At 37.5% G+C, this 17,147-nt stretch overlaps 1 protein-coding gene across 2 annotated transcripts in view; it reads left to right on the top strand.

Moving 5' to 3' along the window:
* The first annotated feature begins 9,472 nt into the window (after nt 1–9,472).
* The window catches only part of LOC137401715 (uncharacterized), a 32,137-nt gene continuing 24,462 nt past the window's right edge, over nt 9,473–17,147 (top strand). For both annotated transcript variants that reach the window (XM_068088173.1, XM_068088172.1), the window contains exons 1-3: nt 9,473–9,582; nt 11,457–12,046; nt 13,796–14,035. In XM_068088173.1, the coding sequence (XP_067944274.1) occupies nt 9,477–9,582; nt 11,457–12,046; nt 13,796–14,035 (936 nt within the window). In that variant the 5' untranslated portion in view covers nt 9,473–9,476. The remainder of the gene's footprint in view (nt 9,583–11,456; nt 12,047–13,795; nt 14,036–17,147) is intronic.

The raw sequence follows: 17,147 nt of genomic DNA, 5'->3' as shown, positions 1-17,147 counted from the left end.
TAGAGACAATTGGACCAGTTCGACTCGTAGCCATAAATACTAGCGATCCAATTTTTGACAAATACTCTGTTTGGTATTCCAATTTTATTAAATTACATGTTTGTTTGTGAATATTATTTATTGAGGTTTTCATGAGAAAATAGTGTTCTGTTGACCTCATAATTAAAAATTAAAGCTAATATAATGTGGTATAGTATGATAATTAAGAATAAAATTGATAGTGGCTACAATAATATGATGTATAACATGTAGTATAAGATTTTAATTATACAGTCGAAGACAATTTTACTACTCATGTGGTTGATTACGTTTACAAGTTGTTTTGAATTGGCAAGTTTATTTTTGTTATATATATTCATTTATAACAAACATTTGTCTCTGTTCACATGATGTGCCGCCTGATTGTTTTACATTTATTTTGCGTTGCTCAAGTTTCGAAGTAAAAACGCTGTTTAAGCTGTGGTTTGGGATTTGCTAATTGTTATGTCTGACTACAGGGTAGATAAGGCTTATCTGGAATTTATCTGTTGAACGATGAATAGCCTAAGCTCAGCTTTTCTAGTTTGGTGGCTCATTTGGCATAGGTCAACCTAACCTGATACCCGGCTCAGCTCCTACTGTAATGGTTCTAATTAAGTGCACGGGACATTTTAATGCTCGTAATTGTGATCTTGTCATGCCGCTAAAGACCGCCACATTGGAAGTGTGCGTAATAAACAAATAGTCTCCAAACATGAACTGGATTTAGATTCTGATCACGCCTTGTAGTTAGTACCCCTCCCCCTGGCCGGCCAGTCCCGGTCTTTCTGATAAGCTCTGACTTTTGTTACAAGACCAGTACTCATGTAATTTCCCTACGATACATATTATTACATGGTGGCAGTTGGAGTTTATGGACCCGGCTCTGTTAATTGACTTTTTTTGCTTCCGCATTTTGTTTCTATAGTTGGCTTCTGTGACTGCCTTAGATTTTTATGATGAACTGTGGCTTGAAAGCTCTTGGAGAGCTTTCTTTTGAGGGAAATGTTTCTGACAACTGTAGAAAGTGGCGGATCTCTCTTAAGAATTATTTGCTAGCAATTGATTTGGTATTGAAGCCAGACGTGAAGGGCGTTACCCTGCTTGAAAATGCTCTGATTAACAGACGTCAAGTAGCTATACTGCTTTAGCAAGCCGGTGATGAGGCTACTGAGATATTTAGTCAGTTTGAGTATGAAGTTGGCGAAAGCAGAGACGTATTTATTGATGTATTAGAAAGATTTGAGGCATATCGTAACCCTAGATGCCAAACTGAAAGAACGTCTTCTTAGGGACCGAGCCATCAACCTACAGAATGCTTTGGATGACATACGGGCTGTGTATAATGTATAGATTATACACAGCAAATGGCAGCAAATTATTATGGCAGCAAATGTATAGATTATCTACCAGTGACCCAGCTGTAAATACTCTACAAAGTGAACCCCTTGAATCTTGTGTTAATTTCGTTCAACGAAACTCGGGTGCTATACTTAAAAAGCCCAAACCTTACAAAGAATGCAAATATTGTGGATATAGACATGCTAAAGACCGATGCCCTACCTATGGAGAGACCTGTAATAACTGTGGGCTGAAAAATAATTTTGAAAAAGTATGTTAAAAGCCCAAGAGCAACGCTGAGAAACAAATGAACAGTCTGTTTGTTGGCTCGGTAAACGCTATCCCAAGCAAATTGAATCTCAAGTATGTTAAATCTTGGATTTTGCCAATGAATTAAACCACAAGCAGAAAGTCATGGAGATGCCATTCAAGATTGATACGGGAGCTGAAACAAACTGTATCACCTTAAACACCATCCACTCTCTGAAAACCAAACTTTCACCCACTGCTGTGAAACTTAAGGAATACAACCGTTTGAAAATCAACAACGTAGGTGCAGTACAGCTTTCTGTGATCTATAATGGTATCAGCCATGGAGTCCACTTTTACGTAGTTGATGCAAACCCGCCCCCCCCCATTTTAGGTCTCAATGCAGCTGAGCTCTTTAGATTGATCTGTCGTATAGATAAGGTGACTTGTGATACCTCATTATTGGATGAGTTCCCTGATTTGTTCAATGGTATAGGATGTCTAGAAGGAGAGCATGAGATATGCATTGATGGGAAAGTAGAGCCTGTGCACCATCCTCATTGTGTACCTCTGAGCATGATGGATAGAGTGAAGAAAAAACTGGATAGTATGGAAGTTTCTGGAGTTGTTTCAAAAGTTGATAAACCAACAAACTCGGTCAGTAGTATGGTGTGTAGAGAAGTAAGATGGTTTTGTGAGAATGTGCTTGGATCCAAAAGATCTAAACAGAGCTGTAAAGAGTGAACGCCACAGAATACCATCACTAGAGGACATTGCTTTCTGGTTTAATGGAATGCCGCACTACACTATTATGGACGTGAAATGTGGATACTGGCATGTGGCACTCACAAAAGAGAGTAGTCTGCTGACCACTTTCAACACCACATTTGACCGATACTGCTTTAACAGGCTTCTATTTGGGCTCAAGTGCTGAGGTCTTTAAAAACAAGTTTGAACAGATATTTGGAGACTTGCCAGGTTAATCAGTATATTTTTATGACATTATTGTAGCTGCAAAGACACAACAAGAGCATGATAATAATCTCTGTAGGTTATTCACCAAAACAGCCAATGTAAAGTTCAATCGCGAGAAATTCCAATTCAACCAGTCTTGAGATGCGATATATTGGCCATGTAGTATCGAAGGATGGTTTACAACCCGATCCCGAGAAGGTGACTGCAATCAGTGCCAAGCCAGATCCTTCTGATCGAGAAAAAATACGGAGGTTGATTGGTACCCTAAATTGTCTCAGAGCTTATATACCTAACATGTCAGCCTGCATAGAACCGCTGAGGGTACTATTGAGAACTGATAGCCAATGGCCATGGTTAAATAAGCAGCAGGAAAGCTTCCGAATTATTAAACGCCTACTCACGTCTGAACCAGTCTTGCAGCACTTCGATGTAATTGGATGCTCATCTGCAGTTTGATGCCTCAAAGAGGAGTCTTGAAGCTGTGCTGCTACAGGAGGGCAAACCTGTTGCCTATGCATCGAGAAGCCTAACTGAGACAGAGTGGAATTACCCCCAGATCGACAAAGAACTGCTTGCTGTTGTGTTTGGCTGTGAACGCTTTCACAGCTACCCATATGGACGCAAGGTACATGCACAAACCGATCACAAATCTCTGGTTCGTATACTGAAAAAATCTCTTCACAAAGTGTCTCTTAGAGTAGAGAAATTATTACCGAGGCTTTAGCGATACAGTATATCTGAGCGGACCTATGTTTCAGGGAAATACCTTTATATTGCTGACACGCTGTCGCGAGCTTATCTCCAAAGAATTACTAGCGATCAAGCTAACCTTGGGAAGGAGATTGTAATGGTTCAAAGCTTGGAAGCCGATGCTGGCACAATTGACACTATGAGGCATGCTTATGCTGAAGATGATGCATTGCTACTGTTAAGGACTGCTCTAAAGGATGGCTGGAGCTGGGCAGTGCAAAGTCAGGCCCCGACACTTCTGCAGCATTATTAGAATATAAGAGCTGATATATATGAACTACATGTAGATGGCTTTCTCTACTTTGAAGAATGCCTGATCATTCACAGCTCACTAAAACAATGTTAAAATTGTGACCAATTAGACCACCATTGTGACCTCAAGTCCTCACTATCCAAAGTTCAATGGGATGGCTGAGCGTTATGTGCAAACAATGAAACACTTTTTAAAAGAGTGTGAAGAAAAGGGAGAGGATGTTTACCGGTCACTACTAAGATATCAAGAATCGCCAATGACAGGATGTTCACTCAGTCCGGCAGAATTGTTGTTTAACAGATCAATAAGAATTGACCTACCAATCACAACTGAGCTACTCAAACCCATACTTGTTGAGCCAGTTAAGGTTTTGGCTGCTAACAAAAAGATTAAAAAGGCATATTATGATTGCCAGGCATGGACTCTAACTGAAATGCAAGCTGGTGCTTCTGCTCTCATAAGGACTGATGCTGAAAAATAATGATCCCCGGGTGTAATCGTAGATCATCATGACTCTCCCAGGTTTTATCTTGTAGATAATGGCCACTCCATAGTTCGGAGAAAACGTGTTCACCCGAAACCGGATCATGCTCGTATGACTACAGTTCTTGCTAAGAATACTGAGGCCCAGTATTCTCCCACAGATAACAGTGATGTTGCAGGCTTCCGCCAAACCACACCTGAAATACTGCCTCAACCCCCGACATCCCCAGAAGTCCTGCATCTGTTTATGAGTCTCAGTCTCAAGCTAATCATGGAGTCATTCCATCTAGGTACAAGGACTTCCACATGAAGTAGGCATTTAGCCCACCCCACGGGAGTCGGCTTTGGCCACTCCTTATCTCTGTAAATAATTGGCAATTACTAATCATTTGTTATCTTTTTAACCTATACTTATCAATATGTCCCAAGGCTACAGTTGAACTATTAACACTCGTATAAAAAATACTAATTCTGTCAATCATGCTTAAAAAGGAAGATGTAACGGTATTAATTAAGTGCACGTGACATTTTAATGCTCGTAATTGTGATCTCGTCAGACTGCCAAAGACAGCCGCAGTGGAAGCGCGTAATAAAAAGTAGGCTACAATCACGAACTGGATTTAGATTCTGATTACACCCTGCAGTTAGTACCCTCCCCCTGGCCGGCCAGTCCCTGTCATCCTGATAAGCTCTGACTTTTGCTACAAAACCTTACACAGGTAATTTGCCTGCGATACATATTATTACACCAGCTTATATTCTGCCTGTTAGTGAAAAAAATACAAGTTTCAACTATTAAACATTGTTATAACTTAGGGAAATGTTAACTAAAAGCTTTTATAGATTGGCAAATACAGCTCTAGAATCAAGGCGCTGTAGTAAAACAGGAGATCGATAAATCCTAATGACAAAACCAGCTCTATGAAATCAGCGGTGGCCCTGAAAAGAGCTTTGGAGTGAACATCTCTGACGAGCTGCCTAATATTAATGGCAACAATTGCATGGTAATTTCTCAAGACAAAGGAGGAACAATCGTTGAGGTGGTTTCTTAAACCATGGTTGGTGCTGGCACAGAGTCTGTGACGGGGAGGTTGTGACTTGGCATTGGCAAAGTGGGTCGCTCTGATCTCTTCACACCAGAGATGCCAGTAGGAGACATCTTGGTGGCAACTCACTGTCCTTGTTAGGTTGTTAGATGCTTTTCTAGGGCTACCCTCATCAAGAAGCGGAAGTAGCAGGGAGGACATTTTCACATATTGTCACATGTGAAAATGTCATGTGATAACGTGTTGTCACAAAGAACGAGTAATGCCATGTGACAACGTGTTGTCACAAGGCATTACTCGTACCAACATTGTAAGCAGACAAAGCAGTGAATCATGACAACAATTGATGAAATAGCGAGCCATTGTTTCTATAAGTACGGCATCATCAATAACCAATAAGAGGTTAACCTAGAAATCTTAAAAGGTCTGTTCTCACAGAATGAGCAACGAGTTAATCACCCATGTTCATGTATCTTAAAGCACATCAATTACATAAGTACTGTTTCAGCTTATCCAAGTTCTTCAATATCTTGGCTTTCAAATGAGCCATTGTTTGACATGGTGAGACAGACATTGGTTGGTGTTTATAGAATTTCCCCAAAGCTCTGCCGCAGAGATGTTCAATGGTATAGGCTCGGAAATTGCGACGTCACAATTTTCAAACTCGGTGTTATTTGCTCTTACCGCTTATTTTTACCGCTTACCGCTTATTTTTATCACCTACGATAATGACGCTAGTGGCAGGCGAAGGTAGGACAACTCCAGAGAACCAATGAAGATGAAAAAGGAATCAGTGTCATTAGCTCTCCATGTACAAATTATTTTTATGATAAATAACACAGATTCCAAGCACCATACTATATTTTTCCAATGATATGCACTAGCCCTCACTTTTTATTGTGGTGTTGAGGGGCACAACTGAGGCCAATTTATTTCAAGCATTGCCTGATTTCGCAAGAGTGCGATCTACATTACATATAGTCTTAGGGCCACATCACTGCAGGTCACAGTTTAATCCATGTGATTTCATTACCTTTACCACCATGGGTGGTTAACAACCCGGTATGTTGTTAGTAGTCATTTCTGTTTTTGTTTAATTTTGTTGTAGAAGTCAATTGAATTATATCAATCGTTGGGGTTGACTCACTGCACTCCGGGATTGTTCAAAATAGAGTACTACTGTAAATAACTTAATCTGCCTATAAGCTAGTATTATACACAAAGTGATTATTTTACTGGTTTAACATAACTGTTTTCTATTTTCCATTTACTGTAATTTATTCAAATATAATATAAATATTTTAATTTTTATATTTTTTCTTTTCATATGTTATTAATAATTAGTTATTAATCAGGTTATTAATCATTTCTGTATTGGACAAACAATGCCATCATATAAAACGATGTGATAATCATTACTATAAATGTTTAAAATGAACGAAAGAAGGAAAAAAGTAAACTCTAACAATCACCCAAAATCTGTTAACCCAGAAAATGTGTTTCTATTAGTCGGGCATTAGCTTGATCCCCGGGCATTGTTGATTATCTAGGATGCTAGTTTATTGTTAGCACTCTCTGGGTTTAAGAGCACCGATTGTCACAGAAAAGCGCAGCCTCAATGGCAGCGAAAGGGATCGACGACCCAAGGCTGAATGATAATTATGACATCACATTGTGGTAACCACAATCAAGTGTTTTTTTATCGCAGGACATACTTTTGACACCCTGTTTTTCTTAGTTCTATTATTCTTTGTGTATTGAATATAGGCTCATTCGAAAACCAAGACTCTGATGTACTGAAATATATGATAAAAATACTTATGTAATTGATGTGCTTTAAAAATATGTGTGTAAGTTGTGTAATAGTTTGCAGACCTATAATGGTACATATTTTGTTGTGTAATTCTAGTTAATTGTCAAGTATTATGTTTTATCTTAATACTATGAGAATTCTTACCATAAGCTGTGGTCAACAATGCATTAGCATCGGACGATTCAAATAGTGGCTGCTTAACTGAATTCCACTCGCTTATCTAACATACATACTGCAGAGGTTGTTAAGCAGTTTCAGTTCAGGTTTTACTCATTGGAGCTATGTGAATATTATTTGAATAAAATTGTTATTCGTTGAATCAACCTGCTCATCTCATGAAGGGAGTGAAAGCACGACAGGAGACTGTCGTGCTTTATGTAAAGATGTAAAGACAATAATTACAAAGAGTTTTAGTTGTCTCTTGGCTCTAGCAGGTTGCGTTTCAGGAAATGTAGGTTTTTGCAGAATACCTATTGTTGGTTTCAGCTGAATACAAAAGTTGGTTTCAGTTCCCTCCTGTTGGCTTTAATGGTTTGTATTTCAAAAAGTATTGGTTTTAAAGCCTTTGTTGGTTTCAGTTGAATACAAAGAGATGTTGTCAGTTCCCTCCTGCTGGTTTCAGAAGTTCATATTTCAAGAAGCATTTATTTCAGTGCCTTTTCTGAATTCAGCTGATTACAAAGAGTTTGATGCAGCTCCCTCCTGTTGTCTTTATAAGGTTGTTAGGTTCAGTAGACCTTGCTATTTACAGCAGAGCCTAAAGACTTGTTTATGGACATATGTTTGCTATGTGAGGCGAATGTTTGCTGTTAAGCGGATGTTTGCTATATGGGACTGAAGTTTGCTATATTAAAGAAGTATTTTCACAAACTTTTAGTTAATTTTATTAGAAAGTATTATTCTATCATTTGCAATTGTTTTTTATGTTTGAGGCGATCTGACTGCCAGTATGTTTCAAGATTAAAATCCACAAAACTTGATCGTGCGCTCGACTGTTCAGTTTTAGGCAGTTGGTGAATTTGTGATGTAAAAGTGGTGTATGAAGAAAGGAGTCCACAAGTGATAAATATACGGTCTCTTCTTTAGCCAATCATCAGCACAAATTTTTTATTTCGGTCTTAGTAATTATTATCGCTTACAAGCTACATTAGTTGTTTGTGATCTCGAAGATTATGGTTGTTAGAGAGTTCACTGAAGACAGTCAGACTTGGATAAGTTGGGCATTAGCGTAAGTAAAGGTTATGTTTCAAGATGGCGGTGTTTTAGTATAAGCCTCTGGGAAAAACTTAAGGAGCGGAAGTAGTAATACTATGTAATTGTCCTAAATTATGGGAGAATTCACTGATTCACTAAATGACCATCTACACCAATCCGAATCTCTGAATATGAATCTGAACCTAACGAGTTTGAGTCTAGTTGAAAGTGGTGTTTTACCCTAACTGTTAACCCTGGCTATAGATGGAGGGACAAGCAAGTAGCGCTCTTGTTATATAGTAAAAATACTTTTTTTTTACTTACATAACTTTTTTACTCGCAGTTTAGACCTTCCTGTGTTGAAAAAGTAGACAAATAGATTTAAATTGACATTGAATGGGTGCTCCCTCGATAACTAAGCATAACATTACATAATCATGAACCCTAAAATAAGTAAGAATGATAAAAAAAAAGTTGTCAATACAAACAAATAATACCACAGTTACTGGACATCATTGAATTGAAAAGTTAAGGGCGAGTTGGGAATGATCTTAGAATGGATTTGGCAATTTTCATGTATTTTACGGTTTGTATACCCTAGGACATTTATATTTCGCTAGTATTTAGTTTCGTGAGTAGCATACAGAGTAAAATTTCGCTGCAACTTTATTTCGCAGCTCTGATGAGTGCAAAAATATAGTGATGTAAAAATAAATGCAGTGGAACAAACATAATTAGATTCCTCAGGTTCGGTTCACCGGTAAGAAAATTTTTTTCAATTAGGGACTAGTTTGCAATTGTGAACCGCAAGTAGAATTGTGTGGCCAAGATCGATAATGCAAGTTGATCACTTGCTGCCATTTGTTTCTTGGACTATCAATGAACAAAGCTATTTAATTCCACGTTTTCGCTCGTTTGTTATGATAATTTAGTTTCGCTCATAAAATTTCTGCGAGAGGATGACTCCGCGAAAACGCGAAAGTTAGATGAGGCGAATACACAGGTGTCCTAGGGTAACCTAAAATCTCTATAACGTAAATGTTCTTGAAACGAATTTTTTATATTGTACAACCATCTACTGTGTGTTTTTTGTGCGACATGATTTGCTTACGCCGGCCGGAGAGGTAAAGTTAGATAAGACAACTCCAACAAACATAAATATGAATTAAATCATATGCTATTGAACCTTGGGTACTTACTGTAAGACATGGGTGACATACATGTAGGTCAAATTGTCAAATAGAAATAGCTAAAAACTAACCTCATAAGCTCTCATTTGCGCTACTCGCTTCATAATTCTTACATTATTTAGAGAGTTCTCTGTTCATTTCTAGGTTAAATGAGGTTTGATGCAATGGCGAAGCAACCTATTCCTGTTGGTTATCAAGATTTCTTTCAAAGAAAAAATCTCGAAACTGCATTCAAAGTGTTACAAAAAGATGGTTTAATAATTCTAACAGGTATGTATTTTTAGTTTTTCTTCTTTAGGTTATATTAAACACAAATCACCTTAACTATCAATTGTCTGTTTATATCTTAGCATTGCATTATGCCCATTTATTTTTATATGTAACCAGAAATTCTTTTCAGCTACTAGTTCCTACTGGCATGTTAACGCATTCCATATTTTCTATACATGTTTCATATTTGATCGCATGAATTAGTTACATACTAATTTATTATTACTTATAGAAACAATAATTATTCTCTACCTCACTCAGTATCTTACTCATTATTTAAGATAAAAAAAATGATTTTATCGGAAAAAGAAATTAATTTTGTTTTACAGGTTTTTTCGGTAGCCCTGGTAAGGTTGTGGTTCATTCTATCTGTACTTATATAAATAATTAATTATTATAAATTAACTGATATAAATTAATTAATAATAAATTGTACTTATTATATAAATAGTGCTATAGTAGCCTGGGCATGGCTCTCATGGGGATAGGGAGAGAGAGCCTGGGACACATTGCAACACGCGAGGAAGACAACTCTAAAAGTCGACTTCTGCAGTCGCTAATATCACAATCGTTATTTCCGAAGGAGTAACGAGTGATGGTCTTTTTCGTGATCTTCGCGAGTATTATGTATTACTTGTACATGTATTTTTAATCTGAATTGGCAGCAAACAAACGCTGGTTGGTAAGTATGAAATGTTGATTGCATAATAAATCAATCACGGGAGTTATATTATTTCATGTTTAATTAATTCGGTTTTGATTTAATTATAATCAAAAATTAAATGAATTGAATAAAAGATTTTCACAATAACAATACAAACGAATAGCAATAGAACAACAAAAATGAATTGCATGCTGCTAGTAAAGAAAAGTTTATCTAGTAAAAAGTAATCTCAGTTTTATTTTACTCCCGAGTATTGTGATTACTCGCGACAGTTATTATGAACAACTCGGACCTAACACTGCAAAACGGTGTCATCTGAAAGCAAATACTCTTTCCGAAGCCAGTAGGAAGAACTATAAATTAGTCAAAACCTGCGATAATATGTTGTAAAGCTTGAGACTGTTTTGGTCTCAGCGTGACTATGCCTAGCTTTGATAGATGAATTTTGAATCGCTCCATTTTTTTATCAGTATATGAAATGAAACTGCAAACGTGAAAACGCAAGAGAATAGTAACCTATGGTTCTTATCGTTTTGTTATCAAACGGGGTATTACATAACTACCCAGCCTATCAAAAACATAGGGCCTTTCACTAGATCAAGTCACGTTACCGTGACGATAGGCTTTTAAACGCGCCACATCTAATACATCGTGAGATCTGAATCTATCGAAACGCTTTCATTAGTATCAGTCTTAGCGTCATATGTAACATATGTCGCTCGTTTTGCAGAAGTTATCTTACCTTTTTTTCGCTATGTGTCCCAGGCTCTCTCTCCCAATCTCCCACGAGAGCCATGCCCAGGCTAGTGCTATAGTATAATCACATTGAAAGCCAAGAGAGTGAAGTCATGGGGTAACTCATATGTGCTTGCGGCCTCGCTGCTTAACTAAGATTTAGTGAATGAATCTTCGTACTAGTCTCTAATTATTGCTTTGAATCTGAAGTTCAACTTTAGATTTTTTGAAGTCGAACTAGGAAATATTCTCAACCAATATGAGTGATTAAATGAAACCAAAAACACTTTAAAGCAAGTCTTTGGTTTTATTGATTAATATCTGAAATTTCTTTTAATCAACTGATGGCTAGGAAATAAAATAATACTCAAGATTGGTCGGTCTAGTCTAGCCAGAAGTTTTAGTGGCTGCCTTATCCAGTTTACTTTATTTAACCAACTGTTTAGTAGTGATGTGTTATGCTGTTGGTACACAGGACCTAGTGGATCAGGAAAGACTGAGTTGGCAAACCAGCTCAAGAAGAAATATTCTCACATGGAAGATTTGGTGGAAGCGAGGTTTCGCTGCGACTCGTTGGAAAGTGTCAAAGCAGAGTTGTGGGATTACTCGACCCGTAAAGGATTTCCACTGGACTCTTTTCATTCCGAAAGCTTAGATGAAATATTTACCAATTTTTACAAGTACACTAATGAAAGATTTCATGATAGGATTAAGTTTTTTGTTTTTGATGATGCGGAATTGTCTACCCAAATCATTTATCAAATCGATTCGAAAATCTTTAGACCACTCTGCCAGCTGCCAGAAGACAGCCTTTTAAGAAAAAGTTGGCAAATTGTTGTTACCACCCAGCATTCGACGTCTGATTGGCTCACTACTTGTGACTATGTCAAGGCTGACCATTTTTTACAAATTAATGGATTTTCCGAAGTCGAACTAGCAGATTTTTTGCACCAATGTGAGCGAGCACGGGCTCTCACTGATGATGAGTTTGATGTGATCAAGGAGAAGTTTGGACGACTACCGATTATGGTCAAGTATCTGAGGATGGAAATCGAGAGTGATGTGGTAAGTAGATAATGCCAACCGTTTGTTATACCGCTTTTTTTTACTTGATCGCAAATCAAAATATTCCCAAAAACGTCATTTAAAGATGAACTTAGACAAAATTTTGGTAGATTTCATCAGGAAATATCAGTATTTTGTATCATTTGTGATTGTTTTTGATGCTTGAGGTGAACTGACTGCCAGGATGTGTCAAAATTGAAATTGACAAAACTTGTGTGTGATTAAAATGGTCAGTACAAAAATATGTGCGAAGGGTCGTCACTAGTTGGTATCATCGCTATGTTTGAGATCGGCGATCGTGTTTGAGTTGCAGCATTATGTGTATTTATTCTATCGGTCTTTGCAAATATAGATGTCATAATCGCACTTTCACTTTATCTGAATGTTTTAATTGCTATGAAATTTTGTCGATTTTAATCTTGGCACATCTTGTCAGTCAGGTCACCTCAAACATTAAAAACAATCACAAATGATAGAAAAGTATCAATACTTTATGATAAAATATGTTAAGATTGTTGCAAGTTTATCTTTGAGAGTACATTATGTTACCGCCATGGCTTAATAACAGCCAATGGCTAGAAGAATTGGCAAGGAGTTTTGTAACCGGCAGCGAGTGTCACCATTCAGAAGATTGAAATTGTTGTTGACATCTGTGTTACATTCAGAAATCACTTACATATGTTTGTAACCTCTGCTGCAAGAGTTCGTAACTCCCTTTAATTTCAGAGAGAGTAACTGCTATCATGTTGTTATATTAACTAGTAAGTGGTCAGTCCTGTGCACCGAGACAGACCATCATGTGTAATAATTATGTGTACAGTTATTCTGGAATGCTGGAAGGTGGTGCTGTGATGTGTGTTGGTCCCCCAGTTGAATATCGGAGTTCCATTATTGCACGGAGCAGTTTTCTTTCCTAGCACTCGGCTACAGATGGCCACGGCTCTTATTATAGTAAAGATTTGAAACTTGTTAGAGGAATCAGTAATTTTTCAGCATTCAAAAAGCCTTTTCATATTCCGGTCTGTTCATTTCACATTTCTCTTTTTAGGCATTTACTTTAATAGCCCGAGTTCCTTTTTCCCAAACAATGAGTGCTGCCATTTGAAGCACTCATTGTTAGAACACCTGCCATTTTGGGTTCAAGTCTTACACCATGAGCATAGTTCCCATGGCATAGCTAATCTGCTTGACTAAAATGCAAATAAACACATCCATAAATTCATCAGTTCTCTATTTATTCAAAAAATGGGGTCGCTTAGTGGTCTAGAACGACCGGTATGCAAACAACAGTCCGTGGTTTAATTTCCAAAGAGAGCCTTGGTGGTAACCATAATGTCATCCACTGTAAAATTGCTCTCTGCAACTGGGCATGTCTCCGGTCACCCAGGTTCCCTTACCAATGGACTCAGATATGTCCAACCAAGATTACAAAGCCTTTTTCTGTGTAATACTGGCTTTTAAAAACAGGCACAGCATCTGGTTGCAGTCAGCTCAGCAAAAATCATACTTGATCTTTGAGCGATCGCTCACGCATTTATTCTAGATAGTTTCCCATTTGATTATATAAGCTGTTCCGCTCTTGTTACAGTCAGTTATCCGCTGTTGTTACAGTCAGTTATCCGCTTTTATTACAGTGAGTTATCTGCTTTTGTTACAGTTAGTTATCTGCTCTTGTTACAGTCAGTTATCCGCTCTTGTTACAGTCAGTTATCTGCTCTTGTTACAGTCAGTTATCCGCTCTTGTTACAGTCAGTATCGGCGTCAGACATTCTTTGGAGTTTTGTTCGAAGTATTAACCAGATCAACCCAGAAAACAAAGCTTACGCCGCCTTACATGTCAGTCTGAAACGACTCGTGCTGCAGTCTCTAAATTCTGATTGTTACAAGCAACTGCTCATTACTCTCACAATGTTTAGTGACCGCAACATCAGCACGGACTTACTTACCGCTTGCATCGAGGTTATTTTACCGGGAGACAATCAGGCGCAGGTGAGTCATTAGGTAGCGGAAAGATAAAACAGCTACTTCACTCTTCACCTCATTTGGTAATAGTAAAAGTAGTGGCTGTTTGTCTTTTCTTGCACAAAGGCTTGAGCTGTCCTCTATGTAATCTCTACAGTGATGCAGATATTGCTGTGCTCTCTCCAATCTCTGCATTACTGTAATTGCAGTAATGCGGAATAGACTTGTTGTGTAAAGTTTCAAGTCACCACTAAATCAAGTTGGTTTCAATAAAGATTACTGCATTGTGCATAAGTGAGGAAGTCTAAAATTGAACGTACACAAAATGTTAGTAGATTTTATCAGAGAGTATCGGTCATTTTATATCATTTGCGATTGTTTCTGATAATTGAGATGATCTGACTGCCAGAATGTTTTAAAATTAAACTCCAAAAAACTTGATCATGGTTGAAATCCTCAGATCAAGTGAAAGTGCAATTGTGACGTCGATAATTGTAGAGACCATCAGAATAGAGGTGCGTAACGCTGTAATTTTAGCTTTAATGTTTGAGGTGGTATTTCTGTCAGGATGTTTCAAGACTAAAAACGACGAAACAAGAAAACGATGTGCAAGATGATGTGTCTAGTCACTGTCCTTGCTATAGCCAATATTGGCTATTGCATCAAAGTTGCAGGGTTGTGTGCTCTATTCTGTCAGGCTCTTTACAACTATAGATGTCATAATCTCACTTTTGCTTAATCTGAGTGTTTGAACCGCAATCAAGTTTTGTCGATTTTGAAACATCCTGCAGTCACATAATCTCAAACTTGAAAAACAGCCACAAATGATAGAGAAATACTGACACCTTTGAATAAAATTTACTAAAATTTTGTGTGAGTTAACTTTTCAACTACAGTCATACTTCAACTTACGAGCTTAATGCGTTCCGAGACTGAGCTCATATGTCAATTTACTCGCATGTTGGTGCAATTTATTTATATATAGAACAATTAAATATATATTGATTGGTTTCCCTACTCTAAAAAAGCAAATAAAACACTCAAAACAAGATATTGTAACAGAAAGAACATGTTGGTTATTGTTCTTACGTACTACATGCTTTCAAACAGCAACAAATAAAAAATAATGCAAGGAAATGTGATTAATTAAAATGTAAAATTAAATACATACAATAGCAGTTAACACTCGCATTTGCCAGGGAGGGAGATATAAGTTATCCTTCGTTACAACATTTGACTTTGATAAATTTGGATTTTATCAAAGTGTTAAAATACAAACTTAGAAGCAAATCTAAAAGCAAACTTTCATTTTCAACTAAACGTAATTAAAATTTCTTCGGCGTTCATAGTTTGAAGTTTCTCGCTGGTTAGCGAGAAATTTTTCCTTTTTTTTCGCTTTCACGACTAGCCGGCCGTTTTAAGATAAACCTATCTAAGGACGTTTGCCTTTGTCGCCCTTGCAACATGTTGAGATTAGGACGAACACGGGTGTCGTCACAAATGGTTAATGCACGACCACTAGCCAGCTTGTCCGAATGTCGATTAAACAGTTTGGATAGATAGCGCCGGCCTTTTCACATAGCATCGTTTCAGTTACGCTGTCACCGGCAATTGTTTGTCCAATGCCACCAGCGGTCGTGAAAATCGCTGCACCGCTTAGAAACTATGGTTAGTCCTTTTGCGAACTAAATACCCTGAATATAATCCTTCTGTTTGATAATTATAAATGTATTTCTGTCATATTGCCGAGCTAGCTCAATCACGCATACCCTAGGACACTTATATTTCGCTAGTATTTAGTTTCGTGAGTAGCTCGCAGAGTAAAATTTCGGAGCAACTTAATTTCGCAGCTCTGATGAGTGCGAAAATATAGTGATGTGAAAATAAATGCAGTGGAACAAACATAATTAGATTCCTCAGGTTCAGTTCACCGATAAAAAAAAATTTCAATTTGCGACTAGTTTGTAATTGTGAACCGCAGGTAGAATGGTGTGGGCAAGGTTGATAATGCAATTTGATCGCTTGCCGCCATTTGTTTCTTGGACTATCAACAGGCCCGTTTTCACTGGGGCAGCTAGCTGGCCGGCTGAGCCGCCCCAACTTTTTGGGAATTTTTTACGGTAAGTGCAGTCCAACTCGGATAACTCGCCCTCAGAGAAAATGTAACATTTCATCTCAAACACAAGGTCAACTCAAACGGATTTGTTTGGTCAGTTCCAACGCAATGATAAATTCCTTCAGATAACTCGACCTCAACATCATTTATTCGAAAAGTTATTTGCCCAACGGCCATGGACGCGATTTTTATCGCTGTGGAATATCACTTCATTCCAAGCCATAGAGACAAACATCAACTTCTAGTAGTTCTTAGGCATCATTATTATTATCATCAGAGGCAAAATATTTTTGTTAACGACTTTTATAAAGGCTTGCAGAAGATTAAGTTTTATCAAACACCCGCTTGGCCATGTCCCATCGAAAACGTAAAAGCCTCCGAATGAACTTAAAATAAAATCGGCAAAATTGATCTTTGTTAAAACGCTCAAAAGAAAAAGATGTCTTTTTCTGAGCGTTTTAACTGCGGTCATGTTTGCCTATTTTAATTTAAAAACGTCTCGTCAATCACATCACTTAAAACAAAACAAATCTCAAAAAATTACAAGTTATTGAAGAGGTGTCAGTGGTGAATCCAAACCTTTCCAGAGCCATGCTGCTTGTGTAGTACTGCGAGTGTCAGTGCATGTGTCTTATTTTCTTTCAACACACGGTGCTCACTGCATTGATTGATGTCCCCAGCAAACGATAATCTACTAATTCGTGTGCATTGACATCAAATTCCTATCATTATAAATCATTCTTAATGGGAAATTAATCATAATTAATTGCAAAATAATAACGTAATAAATTTTGACAGTCAAATTATTTTGTTGGTTTATATTTTAACGATGCTATAGTGGTTGTTAAAAACGTTAAAATAAATGTCGTTATAAAATTCCATTCTACAGTATCAATGAACAAAGCTATTTAGTTTCGCTTTTTCGCTCATTTGTTATGATAGTTTAGTTTCGCACATGAAACTTTCGCGAGAGGATGACACCGCGAAAACGCGAAAGTTAGATGCTGCGAATACATAAGTGTC

Source organism: Watersipora subatra, chromosome 8, assembly GCF_963576615.1.
Source record: "Watersipora subatra chromosome 8, tzWatSuba1.1, whole genome shotgun sequence".
NCBI lineage: Eukaryota > Metazoa > Bryozoa > Gymnolaemata > Cheilostomatida > Watersiporidae > Watersipora > Watersipora subatra.
The sequence above is the reverse complement of the archived record's forward strand: the minus strand, read 5'-3'. Positions and strand labels throughout refer to the sequence as shown.